This window comes from Homarus americanus, unplaced genomic scaffold, assembly GCF_018991925.1.
Source record: "Homarus americanus isolate GMGI-L3 unplaced genomic scaffold, GMGI_Hamer_2.0 scaffold11022, whole genome shotgun sequence".
In the NCBI taxonomy this organism is placed as follows: domain Eukaryota; kingdom Metazoa; phylum Arthropoda; class Malacostraca; order Decapoda; family Nephropidae; genus Homarus; species Homarus americanus.
In genome coordinates, this window is record NW_024737068.1 from 10,170,678 (window position 1) to 10,197,070 (window position 26,393).

At 42.4% G+C, this 26,393-nt stretch overlaps 1 protein-coding gene across 1 annotated transcript in view; it reads left to right on the forward strand.

Moving 5' to 3' along the window:
- LOC121873073 (aquaporin-7-like) overlaps positions 1-26,393 on the forward strand; it is a 52,119-nt gene that overhangs the window by 16,741 nt on the left and 8,985 nt on the right. The window contains exons 5-6 of the mRNA XM_042376391.1: positions 5,333-5,496; positions 23,171-23,214. Of these exons, the coding sequence (XP_042232325.1) occupies positions 5,333-5,496; positions 23,171-23,214 (208 nt within the window). The remainder of the gene's footprint in view (positions 1-5,332; positions 5,497-23,170; positions 23,215-26,393) is intronic.

Below are 26,393 nucleotides of genomic sequence, written 5' to 3' on the forward strand. Positions count from 1 at the left end.
GGACAAGAGAACAAATGCCAGTATTCTCGCTGACACCAACTGTAGGAGCATCGAGGCTATCATTATCCATGAACCACTACGTTGGACTGGTGATGTTACCCGAATGGACTGACAGTAGACTGCCAAAGCAGCTACTTTACAGTCATCTAACGATTAATAAACGTAACGCTGGCGAGCAGCTGAAAAAGTATAAGAATAGTCCAAGACAAACCTGAAAAAAGTGCCAAATCGACCCCCTCACCAGAGAGATGATTACTCCACACCGGAACGCTTGGAGGAGCATCATACGAGAAGGTGTCAATACTTTCCAATTAGCCCGACTGCAAACCTAGGCAGACAAGCGCCAGCTCTGGAAAGACGCTGCCGCCGCCCTTTCCGCACTAGATGGAGCCACCCACATATGCAACATCTCTGAACAACTCTGCCGGTCCCGTATCGGCCTCTTTAGTCACCTTAAAAGTCAGCAACCTAAGTGACATCCTTAATAAGTCAAAATTATCACTATCATAGCTGTATCATCGTCATACTAGATTCCTAGTGACAGCAAAGTACAGTAGTAGAAGTGTGTGGGTGTGTGGGTGTGTGTGTGTGTGTGTGTGTGTGGGTGTGTGTGTGGGTGTGTGTGTGTGCATGTGTAATAATAATAATAATAATTAACGGTTTATTGAAAGAGCATGGCAGCCAGAAGGCTGAAAATATACAATTACATAATTGGGGAATGGTTCTCTTGATTTACAAATGATGTACAAGTAACATAAGTGATACAAATATGATATATAATAATTAGGTGTTGATGATTTTTACAAAGGTTGAGACTGCGCTGTTCTTGTAGCAGTCAGTTCGTGCTCGTATGGGCTGGATGCGGTTGGGCAGGTGTGTGGCCAAGTGGCCAGGACAGTAGCTTGGGGCAATGCAGGTGTGCTCCATCCTTCAGGTTAGGTCAGGTGAAGCCTGAGATCAGGTCAGATCCAGCCACAATCAGTATTGCTGTGTTTTTGTGCTTTTCCTTCGAGTTGAAATTGCCACTTTTGTATATCACTTGTGGGTTGATGGTCAATCGTTGCACTGTACTGTTGGTGTGAGGATGTTGATAAATCCAGATGGGAAGGAGGAGATGGGGAGCGGAGGGCCCGACACACCGGGCTGGCAGCTGTCTCCATGATCAAGAGACCACGGCCGCGTGAGCGGGCAGCGCCGAATACACACGTCCTTACCCTATGAAGGCTGAGGTGTGTGTTGTGTGTGTGTGTGTGTGTGTGTGTGTGTGTGTGTGTGTGTGTGTGTGTGTGTGTGCATGTGTGTGTTTGTGTGTGTGTTTGTGTGTGTGTGTGTGTGTGTGTGTGTGTGTGTGTGTGTGTGTGTGTTACGTTTGTTTACTCTGCTTCAATGGGTCCACACCCAAGATACCCATACTTCTTTATCCCAACTATTAACACACCAGTAACTCTCACCCACGTTTTCCACACATCGGTAACTATCACCCACATCTCCCACACATTCAGTAACTCTCACCCACGTGTTCCACACATCAATAACTCTCACCCACGTCTTCCACACATCAGTAACTCTCACCCACATCTCGCACACATTCAGTAACTCTCACCCACGTCTTACACACATCAAGAATTCTCACGCACGTCACATCAGTAACTCTCACCCATGTCTTCCACACATTCAGTAACTCTCACCCACATCTCTCACCCACGTCTTTCACACATTCAGTAACTCTCACCCACGTCTTCCACACACATCAGTAACTCTCACCCACGTCTTCCACATCTCACCTCTCCCACATCAGTAACTCTCACCCACATCTCCCTCACATCAGTAAATCTCACCCACGTCATCCACCATCAGTAACTCTCACCCACTCCACACATTCAGTAACTCTCACCCACGTCTTCCGCACACCAATAACTCTCACCCACGTCTTCCACACATTCAATAACTCTCACCTACATCACCCACTCATTCAGTAACTCTCACCCACGTCTCCACACATCAGTAACTCTCATCCACGTCTTCCACTTATCAGTAACTCTCACCCACGTCTTCCACACATCAGTAACTCTCACCGTCACGTAACTCTCTCCCACGTCTTACATTAGTAACTCTCACCCACGTCTTCCACATATCAGTAACTCTCACCCACGTCTCCCTCACATCAGTAACTCTCACCTACATCTCCCACACATTCAGTAACTCTCACCCACGTTTTCCACACATCAGTAAAGCTCACCCACGTCTTCCACACATCAGTAACTCTCACCCACGTCTCCCTCACATCAGTAACTCTCACCCACATCTCCCACACATTTAGTAACTCTCAGCCATATCTCCCAAACATTCAGTAACTCTCACCCACGTCTCCCTCACATCAATAACTCTCACCCACGACCCCACACATTCAGTAACTCTCACCCACGTCCCAAACACATTCAATAACTCTCTCCCACGTCCCCCACACATTTAGTAACTCTCACCCACGTCCCCCACACATTCAATAACTCTCACCCACGTTTTCCAAGCATCAGTAACTCTCACCCACGTCTCCCTCACATCAGTAGCTCTCACCCACATCTTCCACACATTCAGTAACTCTCACCTACATCTCCCACACATTCAGTAACTCTCACCCACGCCTTCCACACATCAGTAACTCTCACCCACGTCCCTCACACATTTAGTAACTCTCACCCACGTCTTCCACAGAGCAGTAACCCTCACCCACGTCTTCCACACACCAGTAACTCTCACCTTCGTCCCCCCACACATCAGTAACTCTCACCCACGTCCCTCACACATTTAGTAACTCTCACCCACGTCCTCACACATTTAGTAACCTCACCCACGTCTTCCACACATCAGTTACTCTCTCACCCACGTCTCCCACATCAGTAACTCTCACCCACATCACCCACACATTCAGTAACTCTCACCCACGTCTTTCACACATTCAATAACTCACACCTACATCTTCCAGTCATTCAGTAACTCTCACCCACGTCTTCCACACATCAGTAACTCTCACCCCACGTCTTCCAAATATCAGTAACTCTCACCCACGTCTTCTACATCAGTAACTCTCACCCACGTCGTCCACACATGAGTAACTCTCACGCACGTCTTCCACACATCAGTAAATCTCACCCACTTCCCCACACATTCAGTAACTCTCACCCACGTCTTCCATACATCAGAATTCTCACCCACGTCTCCCTCACAACAGTAACTTTCTCCCACGTCGCCCACACATTCAGTAACTCTCACCCACGTCTTCCACAAATCAGTAACTCTCACCCAAATCTCCCACACATTCAGTAACTCTCACCCACGTCTTCCATATATCAGTAACTCTCACCCACGTCTTCCACATCAGTAACTCTCACCCACGTCTTCCACATATCAGTAACTCTCACCCACATCCCACACATTCAGTAACTCTCACCCACGTCTTCCACATATCAGTAACCCACGTCTTCCATATCAGTAACTCTCACCCACATCTCCCACACATTCAGTAACTCTCACCCACGTCTTCCACACATCAGTAACTCTCACCCACGTCTTCACACATCAGTAACTCTCACGCACGTCTTCCACACATCAGTAAATCTCACCCCCCACACTTTCAGTAACTCTCACCCACGTCTTCCCTCACAGTAACTTTCTCCCGTCGCCCACACATTCAGTAACTCTCACCCACGTCTTCCACATATCAGTAACTCTCACCCACATCTCCCACACATTCAGTAACTCTCACCCACGTCTCCCTCATCAGTAACTCACCCACGTCTTCCACACATAAGTAACTCTCACCCACGTCTTCCACACATCAGTAACTCTCACCCACGTCTCCCTCATCATTAACTCTCACCCAATCACGCACACATTCAGTAACTCTCATCCACGTCTTCCACACATTCAATAACTCTCACCTACATCTCCCACTCTTTCAGTAACTCTCACCCACGTCTTCCACACATCAGTAACTCTCATCCACGTCCTCCACATATCAGTAACTCTCACCCTCGTCTTCCACACACCAGTTACTCTCACCCACGTCTTCCACACATCAGTATCTCTCACCCACGTTTTCCACACATGAGTAACTCTCACCACGTCCCCTCACATTCAGTAACTCTCTCGTCTTCCACATCCACGTCTTACACTCCACCCACGTATTCCACACATCAGTAACTCTCACCCACGTATTCCACACATCAGTAACTCTCACCCACGTCTTACACACATCAGTCACTCTCACCCACGTATTCCACACATCAGTAATTCTCACCCACATCTCCCACACATTCAGTAAATCTCACCCACGTTTCCATCAGTAACGCTCACCGACGTCCCCACACATTTATTGCTCTCACCCAGGTCCCCCACGCATTCAGTAACTCTCACCCGTCTTCCACACAGTAACTCTCACCCACGTCTTCCACACATTAGTAACACTCACCCACGTCTTCCACACATTAATTCTCACCCACGTCCCCACACATTCAGTAATCTCTCACCCACGTGTTCCACACATCAGTAACTCTCACCCACCTCTTCCACACATTCAGTAACTCTCACCCACATCTCCCACACATTCAGTAACTCTCACCCACGTCTTCCACACACCAGTAACACCTAACCCACCTCTTCCACACATCAGTAACTCTTACCCACGTCTTCTACACATTAGTAACACTCACCCACGTCTTCCACACATCATTAATTCTCACCCACGTCCCCCACACATTCAGTAACTCTCACCCACCTCTTCCACGCATCAGTAACTCTCACCCACCTCTTCCACACATTCAGTAACTCTCACCCACATCTCCCACACATTCAGTAACTCTCACCCACGTCTTCCACACATCAGTAACACCTAACCCACCTCTTCCACACATCAGTAACTCTCACCCATATCTCCCTCACATCAGTAACTCTCACCCACGTCCACCACACATTCAGTAACTCTCACTCACGTCCCCCACACATTCAATAACTCTCACCCAAGTCTTCCACACATTAGTAACTCTCACCCACGTCTTTCACACATCAGTAACTCTCACCCACATCTCCACACATTCAGTAACTCTCACCCACGTCTCCATCACATCAGTAACTCTCACCGACGTCCCCCACACATTCAGTAACTCTCACCCACGTCTTTCACTCTTTCAGTAACTCTCACCCACGTCTTCGACACATAAGTAACTCTCACCCACGTCTTCCACACATTAGTAACTGTCACCCACGTCTTCCACACATAAGTAACTCTCACCCACGTCTTCCACACATTAGTAACTGTCACCCACGTCTTCCACAGAGCGGTGACCATCGAGGGGCTCGCCTGGTGGTGGGTGCCGGTAGTGGCGCCTCACATCGGTGCGATTCTGGGCGTGATGGTCTACATCTTCTTCATCGAGCTCCACCACCCAGAGGCCCAAGAGTTCGTCCTTCCGCAAGTTCAATTGCAGGATTCTGTGGCTAGTAAGTAACTGCCACTGTCCCCAAACTTCCGCAACTCGATATCTTACGGCTTCGGTTGTGGCTACAGGTGTGGGGAGTGTGGGCAGATCATTTTAGGTTTACGCAGCACTGCTTCTTACCCTGGCAATTTGAGGGGGGTTGCTGGTGCATTCTGGGCTCTGCTGGTACAGTTTGTACAAATGCTGTACTTACACCTGCTACATAATGGGTTCCGGCCTCGGTACACCTAGGCAGTAGAATATTACCAACATGTCTCGCGAGAGTAGTGTGTCACCAGGTGTCTTGGGTGGCTCTTATAGATAGAGCCAATCTTGCATGTGTGTGTACACAGTTCACAGGTACATAGGGCGTACACGACAGGTGTATGCACTACCCTGCTCTTGGAGTGCATACACGTAAGGTGTATGCATTATCAAGATAGTACATAGTGGATGTTTATGCCTCCAGTGTTTACACGCCACGTGTTTACCGCAGATGTTTAAACCATAATTACATACACAGGAGGTGAATACATCTCCGGTGCATATTTTACAGGGCTGTAGAAAGTAGATATCTGCACTACATATATGCACCAGATGTGTGTGTTACGTTTTTTTGCGAAATCGGTTATTGTGCAAAATTACCGGGATGCACATTGGTAATTTTGTAAAATAACTTACAAACAGGCTAACCAAAATTAAAAAAGAAAAGAAAACAGGACCACTTAACTGCGTATCAATCTACACGAGCTATCCTAACCTAACCTAACCTAACCTAACCTAACCTAAACTCTCACTTAACCTAACCATAAGGTTAAGTTAGTTTAGGTTGTCTGTTTGTAAGTTATTTTGCAAAATTACCAATATGCATGCCGGTAATTTTGCAAAATAACCGATTTCGCAAAAAAGTGACATATATAACAGGTATTAGTACATAACATCCGTAGGTAGTAAGTGTGTGTGTGTGTGTGTGTGTGTGTGTGTGTGTGTGTGTGTGTGTGTGTGTGCGCGCGTGTGTGTGTGTGCATAGTACACACCCTAGTAATTGACAAAAATGGCAAATAGGTAAGATGCAGTGATAATGACCATCTCCTAATGCTCACCACCTTCACTACCTTCCCTCCAAGTGAAAGGCGAGTTGCAGGTCGTCTCCCTCGCTCTTCGTTCCCCTCCCACCCTCTACACTTTCTCTCTCACACAGAGAACTTTTGATACTCTTTATTACTTCTCGTCTGACAATAACAGGAGATTTAGCTTACTCCAAACACCAAAGCTGTTCCGCCGTGTAATTTTTTCTCACAATTGCGGTAATATAGATAGCACGGGAAGTGGAAAGTGGGGGACGATGATGCAACAGTGTTTTACAAGGCGTTTGTTCCCACCGTCACCCCGAAGGCAAACATTTTCGTTGAACTTGAAGGTTGGTGCCTGAGGCTGTGCTAACGGCGAGGTACTTACTACGGTAAAGGCCACGCTTAGTTACTGGCAGTGTAGAGTAACGTAGTGCTAAAAATATCCACATGAAGAATGTCTACTAACGAAACCCATCCGACACTTCAGTTTCTTAACACGCAATGTTTATAATGAAATAACTATAGTACCTTTTATTGATGATATTTGACCAGTTCACTTACAATGTATTCGACTAAACATCATAAATTACAGCATTAATTTCAATCACACATATGACGTTTGTACGTATAAGTTTCCTAGATCATATCCCTTGTAGTAATTGACGCCACCTCTTAAACGCTGATACATCCATTACTTAAAGTTCTCAACATATCTTACAGTACAGCTTCACCATACTTGTGGAGGAGGAAGCTACCAGATTAGTGTGTCAGCTGTTACGAGTATATATACCGACCTTACATAACTCAACTCACTCAAACAAAACACACACACATGGCTACACGTAGTAAACCAGTCGCAGGTATACAGTAATTACGAAAGCCAATAGGTTGAGCTAGTCCTCACACAGTGTCTCGTAAGCCCTTTCTATTAGTGTTTCTCTGTTAGTGATATGTCAAAGTTTCCCTCAACTTAGAAGTAATGGATCCTTAATGGACTATGGCACCATCGACCTGCCAGTGTTTGCATTATGGTTAATTAATCAAATATTATCACTGTCAACAGGTATTGATTAGCCCAGCATTCACTCACCCAGTTGTGTCTTGACGAACAGGGAGTCCTTCAACTACTTTGACGTTCACATGATTGGTGGGGCATTCACATAGTTGGTAGGAACATTCACATGGGTGGAGTGGACGTTCGCATGGTTGGTGGGACGTTCACATAGTTGGTGGGGTTCACATGGCTGGTGGGGACGTTCACATGGTTGGTGGGACGTTCACATGGTTGGTGTGGACGTTTACATGGTTGGTGTGGACGTTCACATGGTTGATGTGGACGTTTACATGGTTGGTGTGGACGTTCACGCGGTTGGTGTGGACATTCACATGGTAAGTGGGAAGTTCACGTGGTTGGTGTGGACATTCACATATTAATTGGGGACGTTCAAAACTAAGACTGGGATGTATCGTTAGACATGGGGTCGATGTGATTTGAGTGCTTTCCGAGCAATGTTACTCGACCTGTTTCTGTACAGTTGGTAGTTGGAGCTTGTATGCATATATACGTTTTTGAATGATTCGAACGATGTGAATCCTCCAAGGTTTCAAATCATATATTACATGACTCGGAGTAGATGTCGTAAATGGACACCAACGCTATGCCAATCATCAACGGGATCTTACATCGAATGGAGCGAGGAATTATCGGGGAGACATCGCAAGATGTGAGAAGTGCAATCACTGCCCTTCGCAACAAAGTTTTTGTAATGCTGAGATAGCACTGGAGTGAGCGAACCCACAGTATCACGATGGGTTAGGCACCATGAAACAAATGGTGCCACACTGAAACTTACAACCACAAAGTGTCTTGCTATAGGTGGGCGGGGGAGGGGGGTTCTGTTTCCTGCAAGTCCCTTGATTTGAAACCTTATTTCGGTGTAAAACGAATGCAATTTACATATGGCAGATCCCATGTAGACCGATATATTGTATATTGCTGTAGCTGTTCACTCTAATATCAAGAACTATTTGGTCAGTCACTCTTCACAAATCAGACATATCGTGAGCACCATTAGTAGGCATATTGTTAAACTCAGTATGAATGAAACTCCGTTAGTACAACGACGTAATGGTTGATGCCCGTTTTGAGGTCTGTCTCAGTTATGACGTTCCGAAACACTTTCATTTAATGTATATTTCAGTGATATTGTAATCACCAGTCAGTGGCTTCTTACAAATGTCTTGCTTCTACCCATCACAACACATACATTAATATAGCTTAATGGATTTCTTGTTATACTGAAGTATCTAGTATGCCATACAAGTAGGACCCTTCCCCAATCCCATCTTCATCTCTAGGTGTTGCTGATACGGCGAGCAGGCGTACCAACTAACAATGATGCACTGAGAATCATATCAAAGCATTTTGTCTAGCATTTCAAATTGTAGCGGGGGGAGTGTACACACCTGGGATCATCTTGGAAAAGCAGAAATATTCTTTTTTCTTGGTGGGGTTGAAATCGTTCTCACATTGAAAAGAAAAATCTTTACATGTTAGTGGATGAGGAGTGGACGTAGTAGAGTTCACGAACGCTTAAGATTACCAACAAAAGCTGTTCTCCCTACCGGCATTGTGAGGGACCCACACTCCTGCTGGAGGGCAGCTGTTTCTTAGCCTTCCTGACGTGATTGGAGAGCTTTTCTTCCACCCTAAGATTTCTTATTTCTTACCCTGGCTGAGGCACCTGCAATTTTTTTTTTAGGCATTCGTGCCGGAGCCCCTCCAATGGCGCACACCTCACAGCTATGTGGGATTGTGTGTGGTCATTGGGGGTCGGGGAACAGCAGGCCGAGCCCATATTGACGGCTGTGATCGTGCAGTCACTCCACTGTGCGGGGGTTGTCTTTGGTAAAACAAAGAAGGATCTCCAATAACCTTCTATATGTAAAAATGGCAGTTAACCAAAGAGTAAAGGTAAAAGACAAATATGAACCCGTTGAGAGATCAAGTGTGATTATCCTAGCATATGTTGAGTTGGGTGTGCCCTTCAATAGGGTGTTCAACCAGAATGAGGGATTTAAAGTCATTTGTCGCGATGAAAACGATGCAGAGAAACTGCTTACTGTAAAAGCAAAACAAATCTTTGCCAGGAATGGACTAGTGTGGTCATGCCCTCTGAGCTTAAAGCCAGGAGATCAGTTTTTGTAAGGAAACTTGATTCTCAAGTAGGTGGGGAAACAGCAGAATTCTTGAAGACAGATATAGATAATAGAAATGAAGGACTTAAGATTGAAGACGTAATTAAGATAAAAGATTATACTCATGTATTAAAGTTCTGCTTTGAAGAAACGGCCATGGCAGACCGGGTACTCCAAAATGTCTTCCCAGGATGCAGCATGTCAATATCCCCACACCAAATATAGAGGGAAAAATTCACAAGCCTCATGACATGCTTCACGAGTTACAAATTTGAAGAACATTCTACAAAGTACTGACCAGTTGTGCAGAGGAAGGGCATGTTTATATCCAGTGAAATAACACCAACGAAAGCTGTGTAAACTGCAAAAGAAACGGAGATATATACCACACCCACCCAACCATGGCCAATTGGCCATGGCCTGCCAATTAAAAAGACCCTCATAAAATACAAACAGGATGCAGAAGAGCAAAATGAAAAGAACAAAGATCAACATACATATGTATAAATAGCAAAGAGGGTGGTAAAGGAGGCAACGAAGCCAACCATTGACATGGTGGTAAACCTTAGTGAAAGGTAATGGTGAGCATGCTACATGTTCACCTCCATAACATTATAGCCCCAGGGTCCTATGCCGATGAACTAAATAGAATGCTGGAAATAAACAACATGCCAAGAATGATCTTCCAATCAAACCCAAGATCAGCAAACCTTTTACACGACACCAACACTCCAGAGCTTACTGACCACTTTAGGCAAAGAATAGACGCTCCCAAAGGAACAAGAACAACACCAGCAACCCCCAATACCGAACCTGAAAAAGCCATATAACCAGGAAAAATAAACGAAAAGCCAAGAGAGCAAAAGAATACCACAAGGCACGGGACAAAAGAGGAAAACAATGAACCAAGAAAAAGGAGGAAGTTAACAACGAAACAACACCTAGCACCCAATACCTGAAGACGCATCCGATATGGGACATAGGTTCTATCAAACATCAAAAATACCATTCCCACCGCATAAGAAACCCTTCAGGAAAATTCATCGAGGGCTTAGTTACATCAAATGATATTGTATGACAGTACACCGATGAACAGTATGATCAAGACATCGTATGGAGAATGATCAAGAAAGACAAAATACAATTTGGCTCAAAACACTTCTTTGTAATCTCACCAGCAGAACTAAATAGGAAAACATCGGGGCTTCGCGAAAAAGAAATAATGGATCATCTTCAATTGAAAACACTCAAGATTCTGCGGCACAATGTCCGTGACTGGAATACGTGCAAAACATCACTTTGCAACATATTCAACGAAATCAGTCCGGGCATAATATTAATAAGTGCACATGGCGGACCTGACAACAAATAAATGGAAAATTTTCAACTATGACTCACCAATCAACTAAAAGCGGACAAAAATATGACGGAGTGGCAATAGCGGTGAAAAAAAAGGAATGAAATATATAATTATAAACAACTTTAACAGTGAATTTATTACTATCAAGCTACAGACAACTCAGGGCGAAATAGTAATTGCAACAACTTGCCTACTACCAAGAAGACCATTCCTCCCTATCGAAGACTAATAAACTACAATATCCTAATGTAAATACAGTCAGCCAAAGATGCACCAACCCCACCCTGGGTCTCGTGCTCGCAATTTTACCTGGCAATACTTGTGATTGGTGGATTTATTTTCGGCTGTATCGCTGTCAGGATAAATATTAAGCAATCCAAAGTAGTATTTTTACACTAATAAACTATTCATCGTTATTTAAGATCATGACAAGTTTCCAAATATTCGTATATTTGCTTTAAAATGAAGAAATTATATCAATGAATTGGCAACGCAGCTACAAGTAGGGCTGCCACGAGATTCTCACATCAAATTTCAAGAATATACAGTACGTTTAATCTTGAGTGTTTCATGAAGGAATTAATTGTCTTTACAATGAGAGCATTACGTAATATAATTTGACGTAAGTTAGAGGACAGACATTGTAATAGACTCAACCGACACAATGATAGCTTGTGGTATTCCAGCGCAGCACGGATGTGTGGAGAGGGGAAAACAATGAAGTGGTCATTTTGGTGTTCTACTAACTGCGTTTGATGGTATTATTATTAATAACTCAGTGAATGAAAGAGAGAGAGAGAGAGAGAGAGAGAGAGAGAGAGAGAGAGAGTCAAAGACACAGTGTGAGGACTCAGAAAGGGGTTGAATAGCTCTGTTTTTTGGAGGTGTTTTTTGTTCCTCACTTTTTCTTTTCTTTTTTTTTAATCATATTGCAACTGGCTTTATTGTCATTGCATAATTTAAATTTAAGGTTTATAATATGTTTCTTTCTTTCGAGGATTAATATATTGACAGGTGTATTATTTACAGTATATTGTTTAATAACAAGTCCATCTACCCTCCTTATCAATTACAGCTTGCAGCCTCCGCTGCATAGAAGATACGTTGTTTGTAACAAGCTTAGGTTTGTTTCTAAGAATCTCCCACTGTCTTGTCACGTGGTCGAACAGCTTGTTCGGCGTCCTCTCGAACCCGGGCTCCCAGGAATTGACGATACTTGCCCAGATATTTTCAATGGGATTCATGTCGCTCCCTTGCTCGGCAATCCCAAGAGCCTGAGGTGTTGCTGCCCGTCAAACACTGACGCACTGCTCTGCCTGTGCGTCAATGAATAAAAGTAATTGGCTCAGCAGGGAATGGGAAATTGCGTTCCTGAATTAAAGGGAGGAACTGATTCCGCAGGATGTCTCGGTATTTATTTGCCGCAAACCTCCCAGGAATTTGGAAAACATCTCCCGTACCGTGCAGGGATATGTAGCCCCACACGTTCAGTGTCACAATTGTCACATGCCCACTTCTAGCCACCTCGTATATGTGGGCCCTGTCGTATCTGCAGGAAGGGAAAATACGATACAAATATAAATATATTGGCCGAATTAAGCTATTACATCTTATATTAAGTTTGTAGTATAATACTTGAAAATAAATTTTAATGTTTTGTGATAATCTTAAAGACTTTTATTTGAAAAAAGTATGATGAGCTGTTCGATGTTTTACGGCTATATCGACAAATACAGTCTAAATCTTATTTTAACCATTAGGGACTTGTTAACAGGTTAAACTTACTTACCTCGTGCGATTTGGCCGCCACAAATGAATTTTACCATGGTTAGTACTGGCAAAAGTCTTCTCATCAATGAAAACTACTCGCGACCAAAACTCCAGGACCTCTCCCACATATTACTGGCAAACTGGAGGCGACCAGTGAGGTGTTGTTTAGTTAGCCGTTCCTTTATGGCAAGGACTCTGTGTTGTATGCCCGCCTCATGCAAACGTGACCTGACAGTCTGTGCACTATCTAAGTGTAACGCCTCTCTGATGGCGACAGGGTTGGAGAACGGGTTGTTTCGGATTGCTGCTATTATGGCGGCATCCTCATCCCCAGTAGTCAGTCGGGGGCGTGGTCTTCTTTCTGAAAATAGACACAATAATGTTTTTGGATCTCCTTTGTCATAAACTGGTATGCCATTAACGCTATGGCATACACTCATAACCTTTAACAAAAAAACATAACATTTATATTATAATATTTGCATTATTATATCATTTATATAAAAATAAATATCTTAGATATTGTTTATATCCCGGTACAATCTGAAATTTTCATATATACCCAAATCAGTTAAAATACCCGTTTCGGCATATCTCCTGATCTACCTCTTCACAGTTGAGTCGAAACAGCAAGTCGGTCTGCGATGGCACGCACCGTAAGGCCTTCTTCTCGGAGGGCGATTATTTGGCCGCGAGTAGTTAAGTGCTGTTGTGTCGTGTTCATGGTGACAGAAGTAATGCCTAGTGTTGATCCTGTATTCACAACGACATTTCGGTCAAGCTCTTATTGGCTGATTAGACCATGCCAAGTGATATGTGATTGGTGGGCTTAAAACCTGATGCTGACGTCATAAATAAGATAGGTAACTATTGAAAATGTTGTTACCTAACGACGACTACACAGTCTTTTGCCGGACAATTGTCGATTTTTAGTTCGACAAAGGGGAACCAGACACTAAGCTCCATACATCAGCTGCCACTTGGATACTTCATTTTCCAAATCGCACACATTTCACATATAATTTGTGTTATAATTGCCATAATTGCAAATGGAATTTATTTACACACACACACACTAACTGAGAACTATAATATACGAAGATACAATGTCGTGACTGTCAAATGAGTCTATTACAGTGTCTGCTCTCTAACTTACGTCAAATTATATTATGTATTGCTCACATTGTAAAGACAATTAATTCCTTCATGAAACACTCAAGAGTAAATGTGGAACATACTGTATATTCTTGAAATTTTATGTGAGAATCTCGTGGCAGTCCTGGTTGTAGTTCCGTTGCCAATTCATTGATATAATTTCTTCATTATTTAAGAAAATATACGAATATTTGGAAACTTGTCATGATCTTAAATAACGATGAATAATTTATTTTTGAAAAATGCTACTTTTGGATTGTTTAATATTTATCCTGACAGCCGAAAACAAATTCACCAATCATTATCACCAATACATACAGCCAGCCTTCTTTCAAGTATTGCCAGGTAAAATTGCGAGCACGAGACTCAGGGTGGGGTCGGTGCATCTTTGGCTGACTATACCTATGATGACAAATCGTACACAGATGTACTGTAAATACCATAACTTTCAGACACGGTCTCACTTATTCACAATAGTACACTACTCCGTATCGCTTGGGCCTTCCCAATCATCATGTAGGTACCTTGAGTTCTTTCTTAATACTATCTGTATACATACTAAAGATTATATGCACGGACACTGGTATAATTCCAATAAAACAACATACAACTTACGAGCTACCCCTTTAAAATGTTTACCGTTTTCTGTGAGACTCCCAACTAGAAATCGTAGATACTCCCATGGCGTGGTGAATTTGATTGTTATGCTGCTGTAAAATGAATCAGAAGAGATTATGGAGACCAATACTAATGTGTGCAGTAAATGTATTATACTGCCCGATTCTGGGGTCACTAATTCTAAGGGGATAACTTAACTCTACTCTTAATTTTAAGGCCACTGCCGTCAGACTCGCTTGGACAGTATGTAGCCCGGTAGGTAGCGGGCAGAGTAAGTTAGGCATTGGATTGGGATTTTCATTGACCAAATCGACAGTGGGAAGAAGGGTGAAACATCAATCATGACTTACTAATTTATTCCTTATAAAAACATATTGCATCTAGTCACAATACAAAAAGAGCTGGACTTCATCAGAACAACCACTATTATGTTCATTACACTTCACATCAACATATGTCCTTCATCAAATAACTACTATTACCATCTTCATTCTTCATAACAACCAATGACCTCCTTAGCTCGATCATTCCTTCTTACCATAAAACCCAACACATCAGACTGCACCACCTGTTAGAGTATAGCATCACATGTTACATTACAGCACCACATGTTATATCATGGCACCACATCTCGGGTACACTCCACACCTACAAGTATGGAACTTCTCGGTATTCTTAGGTACATATACCATGGTAAATCGTTCACATTCTACTCTTGCTGAGTAAATGGGATACGTCCCAAGTAATCATACTGTAGCATACTGTATGTGGCCAGTTGTCAAATTTATTTTTGTTTGTCCATTTCTCTTTGAATGCGCTCACATACGTACGTACATGTAAGATATCTCACACTCAGGAAGGAGTTAAGAGTAGAAACTCACAATGCGTTTTCTGTATATATATATATATATATATATATATATATATATATATATATATATATATATATATATATATATATATATATATATATATATATATATATATATATATATATATATATATATATATATATATATATATATATATATATATATATATGCAAGTATATCACTGTAGGTGCATGATCTAGGTATATGCTGATAATCACAAGGAGCTGTACAGTGTACTCGCCCCTGAAGATGTGAATTACACGAAAGCGCTTGGGAACTTCGTGTTTTCTTCTTTCCTTGTGGTTATCAGCATATATATATATATATATATATATATATATATATATATATATATATATATATATATATATATATATATATATATATATATATATATATATATGTATGTACAGTGCAGTTGCTGTGTGGTGAGACGCTTGCTCAGAGGTCCTGTTGGGTGAGGAGCTTGCTGAGGGAGCTGGTTGGTGAGGAGCTTGTTTGGAGGTCTTGCTGGCTCAGAAGAGTAGAGTAGAATGAGTTCTGAAGCTGTTGTTGTTGTTCAGATTGTCGGACCGTAGTCCGACACGGGCCTTTGCCTATAGGCGGCCCGTTTGGTGGTTCCGGCTGGAGCTCCTGGAGCAGCCAGACCGGATTTGGGATTGGAGGTTGTCCTACCTGCAGATATGAAAGGATACTGCAAGTGTGAGCGGACTCCCTATCAGTGGACGCTTACCACCAACCCCCACTCTCTTACGTGGTCAGTTTCGGAGTGGCGCGCCCCCCGAACTGGGGTCCGCACTTGCTGGGGGCGGATACTTCCTAAGCTATCTGCGTGGTGGGTATCGTGTGATGACCCGGAGAAGGTGGTGAATGTGGTGTGTTTGGGCCTTTCGGTGTTAGAGTGGCCGCTGGTGTTGTGTGTTCTTCTTGGAAGTTTTGAATTCTGTTTCGGAGACTTTGTGTGACTTCGCAGTCGAGGAGATAGTGTTCAACTGGGTTGGCTGCTGGCTCCTGACAGTAGGTGCATTCCATAACGACATTTCCGATCGTCTGCCAGGAGCAGTTGTACCCTAGTCGTAGCCGATGAAGGCTAACCGGGGTTTGTCTTGGTGTTTTCTTGTCCGCGAAAGGTGGTTCCCCTTTTGTAGCCGCCAGGTACCATTTGGCTGATTGGGAACCAGCGTTGAATACATGAAGGAAGCTCTTTTGGATGTGGAGCTTGGTAGTCTTTCTGAGGTGATTCTTGATCTGTTGCATGCTTGCTGGAACTTGAATGTGTACGCTTCTAGAACGTGTGGCGGCCTTGGCTGCTTCGTCTGCCAAGTCTTTTCCCCCGATCCCTACATGACTGGGAATCCAGTGTAAGACGACTGGGCGGTTTTGTCTTTGGAAGTCCTGTAGCTGTGCCAGGATCGAGGTTATGATGTGGACGTTGTCTCTTGGTTGACTGTGTTGCAGCGCCTGCACGGCCGTTTTCGAGTCCGTGTGAATTATGATGGACTTGTTGTGTTGTGTTGCAGCGTGTTGTAGGGCTTTTGAGATTGCTACCAACTCTGTTTGTAGGGTGGAGCAGTCATTAGAAAGTCTCCATCGGAAGGTCTGACCTTGGGTGTAGAAGGCCGCTACGGATGTATGATGTTTTGGGTCCACCGAGCCGTCTGTGAAGTATGATGCTGCATCAGCCAGTGTCTCGGTGGCTATGGCTTCCAGAATTATTCTTTTGAGGTCCACCCTTGGAGGTTGGCTTTGCTATCACCTAGTTCGGTAATTTTAAATGTGGCTGGTGGAGGGCTCCATGGTGGAGGAACTACGTAACCATTGTCTCGTATGTCTTGGTTGTTCTTGACGAATGTTTCTGCTTGCAGGTGTGTGATGACCTCGCTTGCCTCGTGCGACCAGGTGGCCCCTCGCACTCTGTGGTCGAGGTGGAGGGAGGCACTGATTCGCGTTTTGGCAGCTGTGGGCTTATCTGATCTACATATTTTGGCGAGGAGACCGGCTGTCACCTGCTTGATTCGTACTGCCAGGGGTGGTAGTTCAGTTTCCATTTGCAAATTGCAAATTCTGGTCCACATGGGTGCTCCGAGCATGGTCCTGAGAGCATTATTTTGGATAACTTCTAGCTTAGCTATCTGGTCTTCTCTCAGTCCAATGAGTGCTGGAGCACTGTAATCTACCAGCGATGTGATGGCGGCCGTGTAGTAGGCTTTGAGCACATGTATGTTCGCTCCTGCGGTTGTGCTGGTGAGCTACCTCATTATATTGTGTCTGCTCTTAGTCTTGTGCCTGAGATACTCGAGTTGCGGCTTGAAAGTGAGTTTCTGGTCGAACCAGATTCCAAGACACTGGTGGGTGTTGTTCCAGACTACAACGTGTTTTGTATGGAGAGCATCTTGTCTGGTGTGTCTGTGCAGATGGCCATCGCTTTCGACTTTGCTGGATTTATCTTGAGTCCAAGTCTGTTGCACTCCTCTTCTATAAGTTGGAGTGCGTGTTGCGTGTTGGCTAGTCTGTTTGCTCCTCTTACTATGAGCTGTAAGTCGTCTGCATAACATAGGAGCTTGGCTGTTTGTCTGAAAGGAAGTCTGACAAGATTTTCCATCAGTACATTGAACAGCGTTGGACTGAGGATGCCTCCTTGTGGGGTTCCGTTTTCATGGACCCTGTAGCTTGAGGTTGCTCCCTGAAAGCGTACTCTTGCTTCTCTCTGTGTGAGGTAGTTCTGGATCCATCCCAGTAACCTTCCTTTGACGCCTTTTTCAGCGAGTGTCGTTATAATGGCCAGTGGATTTGCTATTTCGAAGGCCTTCTCCAGGAAGACCACCAAAGCTGGTTTATTGTCCACTGTGCTGAGTATCTCGGCGATGTTGTTGCCTGTGCCGGTGTTCTCGGTGTAAGCAACGATGTGAAGGTGTGGGCTGCCTACTTTCCAATTGAGTCTGTTGAGAGCCATTCTTTCTCCCGTCTTTGCTATGCAGCTGAGAAGGAAGATGGGTCTCGGTTTGTCTGGTTCTCTGGGCTTCGGAATAGGCTGTATATCTGCCTTCTTCCATTCCGGTGGAAGTCTTTGTGCTGTCCACGAAGCATTGATGACTTGTAGCAGAGCCTCGTGCCCAGCTTTTCCGGCATGGGAAAGCATGGAGTAGGTTATCCTGTCGGCCCCTGGTGCTGTGTCCTTGCTTCGTTTTATCGACTTCTGGAGTTCTTGCTGGTTGAAGGGTCTGTCGGTGTCACCTTCACTGTTGCAGGCCTCTTCGATCATCTGGAGTCTGGCCTGTCGCAGACGCCGTTGTGTCTCCTCCGCGTGTCTCGAGAGGTTTTTCGTTGCTGCTCGGTCAGAGAACAGTTTTGCAAGTTTCTCGGCTTCCTCTTCTGGGTTGGGATGGGTTGGTGGTGGTGGTGTTGCCTTCCCAGATGCCCTTCGGATCTGGGCCCACATTTTGCCGAGGGAGGTGTGCTCGTTCAGTTTGGAGCACCACTTGAGCCAGCTTACACTTTTGATTTCTTCCTTCTCTTCCCTGGTATCCTTAACTATGACTTGCAGGAGATGTCTGTTTGTTTCCGTGGGATGTCTCCTGTAGTTTCTTCGGGTCATGTTCACGTCGGCATCCCTCAAAGCGGGCCTGCCTTACCCAGTGACGTAATTTTTCGCGTATTACTAATAGTTTCTTTGGGAAACACGTAACATATTTAGACTGAGAAACTATCCACAATAACTTAAAATTTTATAATTGTCCCTTAACTTCATGAAACGTGTCTACATTAATTCGATAAAGTACCTTTAGTTTTATATAGGCCTAGTTCAAAATGCTTCAACCGCGCTTCATGGCGTTGCTTGCCCTAGTTGTACTCACCATGAGGCGTGGGTGTTTCAGCCTGGCCTACTTATGCTTTCCTGTTTCGGCAGATCGGTTATTTCTGTTCTAACGTTTCAAAATATCACATTAAAATTTCTGAATATTACACACACACACACACACACGTAGAGCGATGGGCGACATGATAGAGGTGTATAAATGGAAGACAGGGCTGAACAAAGGGGACATTACCAAGGTACTCAAACTATCCAACCAGGAGCGAACTCGTAACAATGGTTTTAAATTAGACAAATTTAGATTTAGGGGCGAAATTGGTACACACTGGTTTGGAAACAGAGTAGTGGATGAATGGAACAAGTTACCAAATATCATCATTAACTGGAATACACTGGATAGCTTCACACATAGGTTGGATGCTTATATGAGCAATAGGGGTTGGGTGTAAATGGGACTGCCCAGTATGGGCCAATAGGCCCGCTGCAGTTTCCTCCATTCTTATGTTCTTTTATATATATATATATATATATATATATATATATATATATATATATATATATATATATATATATATATATATATATATATATATATATATATATATATGTTTATATATACGCTACCTTTGAAGCATTTCACATAAATACTACTAAGAAATAAAGGGACACTGAACTAAAATGAAGTTTAACACTGTTATTGTTTTAATAAGTAGGTACAGTATACAGTGCAGGAAAATATTGTAAAGAAATTTAATTTTCTTTTTTATTTACTCCTACTGTACTTATGTTCATGAAAGGGAATCACAATATTAAAAAAAAAAGATGTACTTTACAGTAGCAGATAATAATTGGTAAAGGAACTACTGTAACCACCCTGAGATTCTCATTACGGTACTATACATGACTAAAAGGTCAATTGTAAGGTATGGCAAAAAGAAAATATAATAATCCTCAAAATAGACAATATTTGCTACATATTTGAATTGTATGCAATTCAAAGAGATAAAACAAACCTATGCTGAGGCCATCTACTTATTGATGCTCAGCTCCCCATGCCCCAACTGATGCATGAAGTTCTTGTAAGGCATTTACTGCTACCTCCTGCACAGAATCTAACCTAACCTAACCTAACATAACTTAAATTAACATTAAATTTATATGGCAATTCTTTCCGATGCAGTTGTACCAATTTGTAGATTTCATCACACGCAACTGGCTAACCTAAACTTCCTCCACCGAGGCTACAATTAGAAAATAAAACACTCTTCTTCTGAAACAAACATCCCTGAATGGCAACATCACTAATTTAGCCAGCCAGCCATTGCTTCTTCTGTTGCAGTCAGGGGTAGTACATTGCTTGGTCCTTCTAAAAAGCAAAACAGGTTTTAATATATTACTTTGTAAAGCTTTCCAATAGAAAACAATTGCTGATCTGAGTATATGCGTTATCATAGAGTGCTGTTGTCTATAAATACACGATTAAAATTACAAAGTGTATCAAGACTGTCATGGCAGTCTTTGTAAACTAAGATGATTGAAAACCAAGGTTATGTTAGGTAAGGCTGCCAAGGTTTTAACCACAGATGTGAGAGTAAACTTTATATTAAATCTAATCAGGAGTAGGAAAATTTACCTAACAACCTAGGTTCCTGCTCATCTAAGGCATTTATGGTAAAATACAATAGGTTAGGTTTGGTGACAATGAGATTTCCTGAGAAATTTCGCTTACAATAATGACATTAGAAAATGCTATGAAACAAGTATTTTTAACCCATCTAGCAGTGTGTAAAATTTACCATATATCTAGTAAAATGATACAACATAGGGGATATTTGATCAATGTCTTAGCAGTGTACAGCCGTACATAATGTTTTGTTACTTCCAATTACCAACATTATTGGTTGCTCAAAGTGGGCAGGGATTTGAAGAAAAAGGAAAATATGGGGTAAAATACAATAAAGAACACCAAAGAAACCTTTAGAAACCTTACCAAATTTATAAAAATCATAATACTATGAATGACTTACCTCATTCTTGTTTTCGGTGTTTACTGTGTTGATGTAGTTTCCGGTGTTCAGATAAGAAGGGAAGTCGAAATCAAAGACTATATACAAAAGATAGGAAAGCTTAAGAAAGCAATTGAATTAACCGTGTGCCGCAAAGCAGAAATCAGCGCCATCTATCTGCAAGGCTCCAAATATAATCAAGCCATTATTCATATCCTACTCACTGCGCCATGTTAGGATGCCAACCCGGGGGTTAAGTAAGGGCCGCCTCCATAGTCCATTTATTGGCGAAGATGACGGGGAGGGGAGGGGGGCAGACAAGACCTCACAGCGGAAGTCTGAGCCAGAACTGAGCTCTGCGTTCGTTGCCCATACTACAGTGGTGCCAAACCAGCACCTCCCAGCATTCATATATTGTGTTAATTGTGCATTATATATAGTTTATTATTACACTCACATTTATTTATTTTTATTATTATTATTATTATTATTATTTTTTTTTTACAGGATTAGCCTACCCGGGTCCAGGTCACTAACCCTCGGGACCTGGGAGGAAAATGCAATAACAATAATAATAATAATATAATAATAATAATAATAATAATAATAATAATAATAATAATAATAATAATAATAATAATAATAATAATTCAGATAAGTAAAATTTATAATAAAAGATACAAACATAAAAATAATGATAACAATAATAATAATAACACTGTAATAATAATAACAATAATAAAGAACCATAAAGAAAAAAATCAAAAGTGAGAAACGATATACTGTATGTATGTTGTGTTGTCAATGGTAAGAGAAACAATTGAGACCCTGCAATTGTGTGTAAATGAAGGAGAAAGTCAGATCAGCAACCTGGGACTTGGTCACAATTTTTGTGATGCCATATAGCAGCAGGGTCTACCATTAGACAATACATTATGCTTCCAATATGTTCCCAGGCGATAGTACCTCCCTGTTTGATAATTGCCTACTACCTACTACTGTTCCTGTTGTCGAGGAAATCGATGAAATATAAAAGTAGGATGAATTTCTTCCGCACAGGAAGCACGGGTGAGGCATGGCTGCTGTGTATATACTTGGCGCCACTGAAATTGACCAATTCGGCAATCAAACAGACGAAGTTCTCACAGATACTAACGTTATCTGCCTCACAGTCCCTTACTAAACGCACATCCAAAAGCTCGAGCTTTCCTATCTCTCGTATATACTCTTTGGTCGAGATGATCACGTGCACCCGCAGGTCTAATTTTGTTATGACATGATTGGCTTACGTCTCCTACTCAATTATGTATCAGTAGCAGTGATTGGCTGGGAGTCACACTACCGTCTACCTGTTGGCATTTCAAGAACAAATGCCAGAGTCTGTATGACCACCACAACTAGGTTATGAACCGTTAGTGAATCGTTCTTAAGGTAGTTCATATGGACTTGGATCTCCCGACTGTTATGAACTTCGTATCTCAGCAGTGTTAGTGAATCTAGGCCCTGGTCCTCAACAGAAATTGTGCTGCACACTTTGCAATACCTCATGTGAACTGTATACTTCTGTGCACACCAGCCCCCACTTATATTTAATAAACCGTTTCTTTCAGTATGTTTCTCTCCAGTTGATTTGTCCTTTGGTGTTATTGTTGATAATTTTCCCTTCTTATAATTATATTCATCAAAAACTTTAACATCATAGATTTTTGTTAATCAGAAGGTCAGTTCTCTCGCATGTTAATCCTGCACTGTTACCTCAAGAATGTCATCGTCACCCTATAAGTTATGATCCCTTCTCCCATCTACTAACAATGTGTGGTCTCCCCCAAGGCCTGGGCATGGATGGCAAGTACTCTACCAAGAACAGGATCCTGGTGAGTGTCACACCCGCTTGTCCTTTGCTTGTACCTTCCAACGTCTGGAACTCGCAACTTGAGCTACACAATTCTCCACAAGTGACATTTGTCAATAAGTACGAATTCATCCTGGAAAAACGTTACTTCAAGTGAGATTTGTAACCCTTTTTAAAGTTTTCCATACAATGAAGGAGGACTGCTGAACTAGGCTTTTCAATGCAATGCTTAATTACGTAACTGGTAACATTTAAGGACGCCGTGATATAATAAATAAAGCACCTTCAGAATATTAAAATCCGTGAAACGAATTTTCAGGTTTTCGATATTGAGTCATTTTGGTGTACGTGTAGCTTGGGTTGTGAGGATTTACCTCTCAGTTGACCCTATATTGTTCCTTAGCTTGTGGAAACACGCTGTAACTGCTTCCGCAGACGCGAGGGCGCGGCCATGTGATCAACCTATCCATCATTTACCAATACGATAAATGTTTAGGTGGCAGGGCAGGTTTCGTTTCCGAAAATAATTCTCAAGTTTATTAAGTCACCCAACTGCTAATTTGCTCCCGAACATTACATGTATCGAGTCCAGACACTAGATGGTATTACCCATTGCGTGTGCAGGTTCTCTGCACACTACCCGACAGGATGCGAGTCAGATTCATACCAGAATAGTGCGCGTAGAGTGTTAAATATGTGACGACTCCCGCTCCTCCTCATTCACCATGTTTACATCAGGTTACAGACTAGTTGACCTCAAGAATAATGAGTTGGGCAGAAGGTGTGGTGACGCCTGTGAGGTGACGCAGTAGTACTCGACACAGACCAGGTAACGTATAACGTCATGTGTTGCTGTGTTGGTGTGAATCTGTGTCGGGGTAGCACTTGCAGTACTGCTGCGTGTGCGCGCGCATGTGTATGAGTGTCGGGTAGTACAGTACATGGTTTGATGTGTTGAGATGCACAAATCGAAGACACGTTTTGTTTTGTTTTGTTTTCTGGCAGTGATGTATAATACGGAATTTGATATTAACTTTTAAGCTTAATAACTTTCCAACCTCTAGTAATTAATTGTCGATAATGCAAAAAGTCACTCATGTAATGTAAATAATTAAAAAGATCATGAACTTTGTGCACATCATCAAATACACCTCAGTTTTGCCCCACAGCCAACAACATATTCTAGTGATTTTTAGGCAGGTAGTACTCCTGACTATCAGCAACACACGTTGAGAACCTACTCAGACATTTAGGTCAATCACAAGTTCTTCGTCGGCGCCCCTCCCTATACCTCACCCATCTGTAGTTACCAGCATCGCTCGTTCTGCCGGTATGGACACACAAGCTTCGAAAGATTCTCTTGTGTGCAATATGCACTCTGTGTTTGTATTTGTAGATTATCGGGATGTTGTCGGTTGTCAATAGTCGTGCTGTAGTACGGAGTTGAAGGTACTGCACTAGTAAATCACCGACCACGTAACTCTACTGCAGTTAGTAAGCTAACCAGAGTTGTTTACACAAGGTACAGCTATTACCGTGATCACCTTCTCTGTGAGCACTTCTACGCCCACGGATTATCACTACCACAGCTATTGTATTAATATAGTAGTTACCAAAGTCACTAAAATCACCAGTATCATCACCCTCAGCACAATTACTTCTACAACCACAACTGGACACATATTCCATGACCACTATTACAAATTGTATATTAACATAGCTACATGTACGTACTGACAGTAACAACCACTGTACCACGTACAGTTGCGGAAATGTGTTCCTACACTCCCTGTGGTAGCCTGTGTCTCTAAACGGCATAGTCACAGTAATAGTATCACTATTTGTGAATGTATGGGTATTGGTTGTGTAACAACGGACGTGATTGGTAGATAAGTCATAGGTTGACCGTTTGGAGACACGAGTTACGGGGGTGTAGGAACGCTTTTCCACAACTGTACCAATACGATAACCACCTTTGCACCACATAACAACACGGTCATCACCACTGACGCCACGCCAACTTTAACCAGTATTTACCACTACCGATCTCCCATCACGACTGCCAGCACTACTATACCACAGTATTTACTTGATATTCATTTACAACCAAATGTTGATCAATCCCATATTCTCATGTTTCTTATTCTTCACTTTAAGCCTTAACAATCTCAAGATCTTTGTGTTCATCATTGATAATAAGCTTTGCACTAGAGTTTTCTCTCTAAACAGGAAGATTCTGATAATCTTGAAGATGAATTCTGAAAATCAATTATTTATCAGATACAAAGATTGCAAAACATTAGTACCGCATCTCACAATCAGACTGCATCACTCTCAATGTGTTTGCAAAATGATTAATTGTGTTGCAGTTTACTCTACCACCACCCCACCACCAGATATTATACTGACCACCACCATTACCACACGACCAGGTTTTATCATTAAACACAGAATCTTTATTGTCTTAAATTTTTATACTATTGGTCTCTATTGAAGAACAATTACACAAGTTACAACAATATAACACCCATGAATAACCTCCTTTTTGAAGGGCAAACTTCGATAGTTTGAAGAGGCAGTTGAGAGAAGGGGTATCACGCTTGGGGGTGAACTACATGACCTCACATGATGTGACAGTTGAGACGGACCTGATAACGAGATCTGAGGTTGCCGAGTTCCACGACAATTTAAATAATGAGTTACTTAATGCACAAAGGCAGAACATACCATACAAACTCATATCAAACAACAATGACCTAAATGGATAAATAATTATTTAAAGAACATTATTGGTCAAGGCTATAGGTAGGAGGATAAATCATGGCGGTTACCTCAAGATTATTATAAGGTATTGGCCGGTGGGGTTAAGACCGAGATAAGAAAAACAAAGAGGAATAATGAGCTGAGGATAACAAGAAGTCAAACCCCAAGGGATTCTATCAAATGTATCAAACTAAAACACGAGAAAGTTGGACTAATACAGTCAGATACGGGTGAGCTAACTGATAACGACGGAGAAATGAGCAATAATCGGAATAAACATTTTTCAACAGTTTTCACCACAGAAAATTTAAACATGATACCCTAGGCACCGACTCTATACAGAGATAGTGAAGAAAACAAATTAATCGAGATAGTAGTGACTTGTAACGATGTTAGTAAGCAAATAGACAAACTAAGCCTAATAAGTCACCTGGTCCC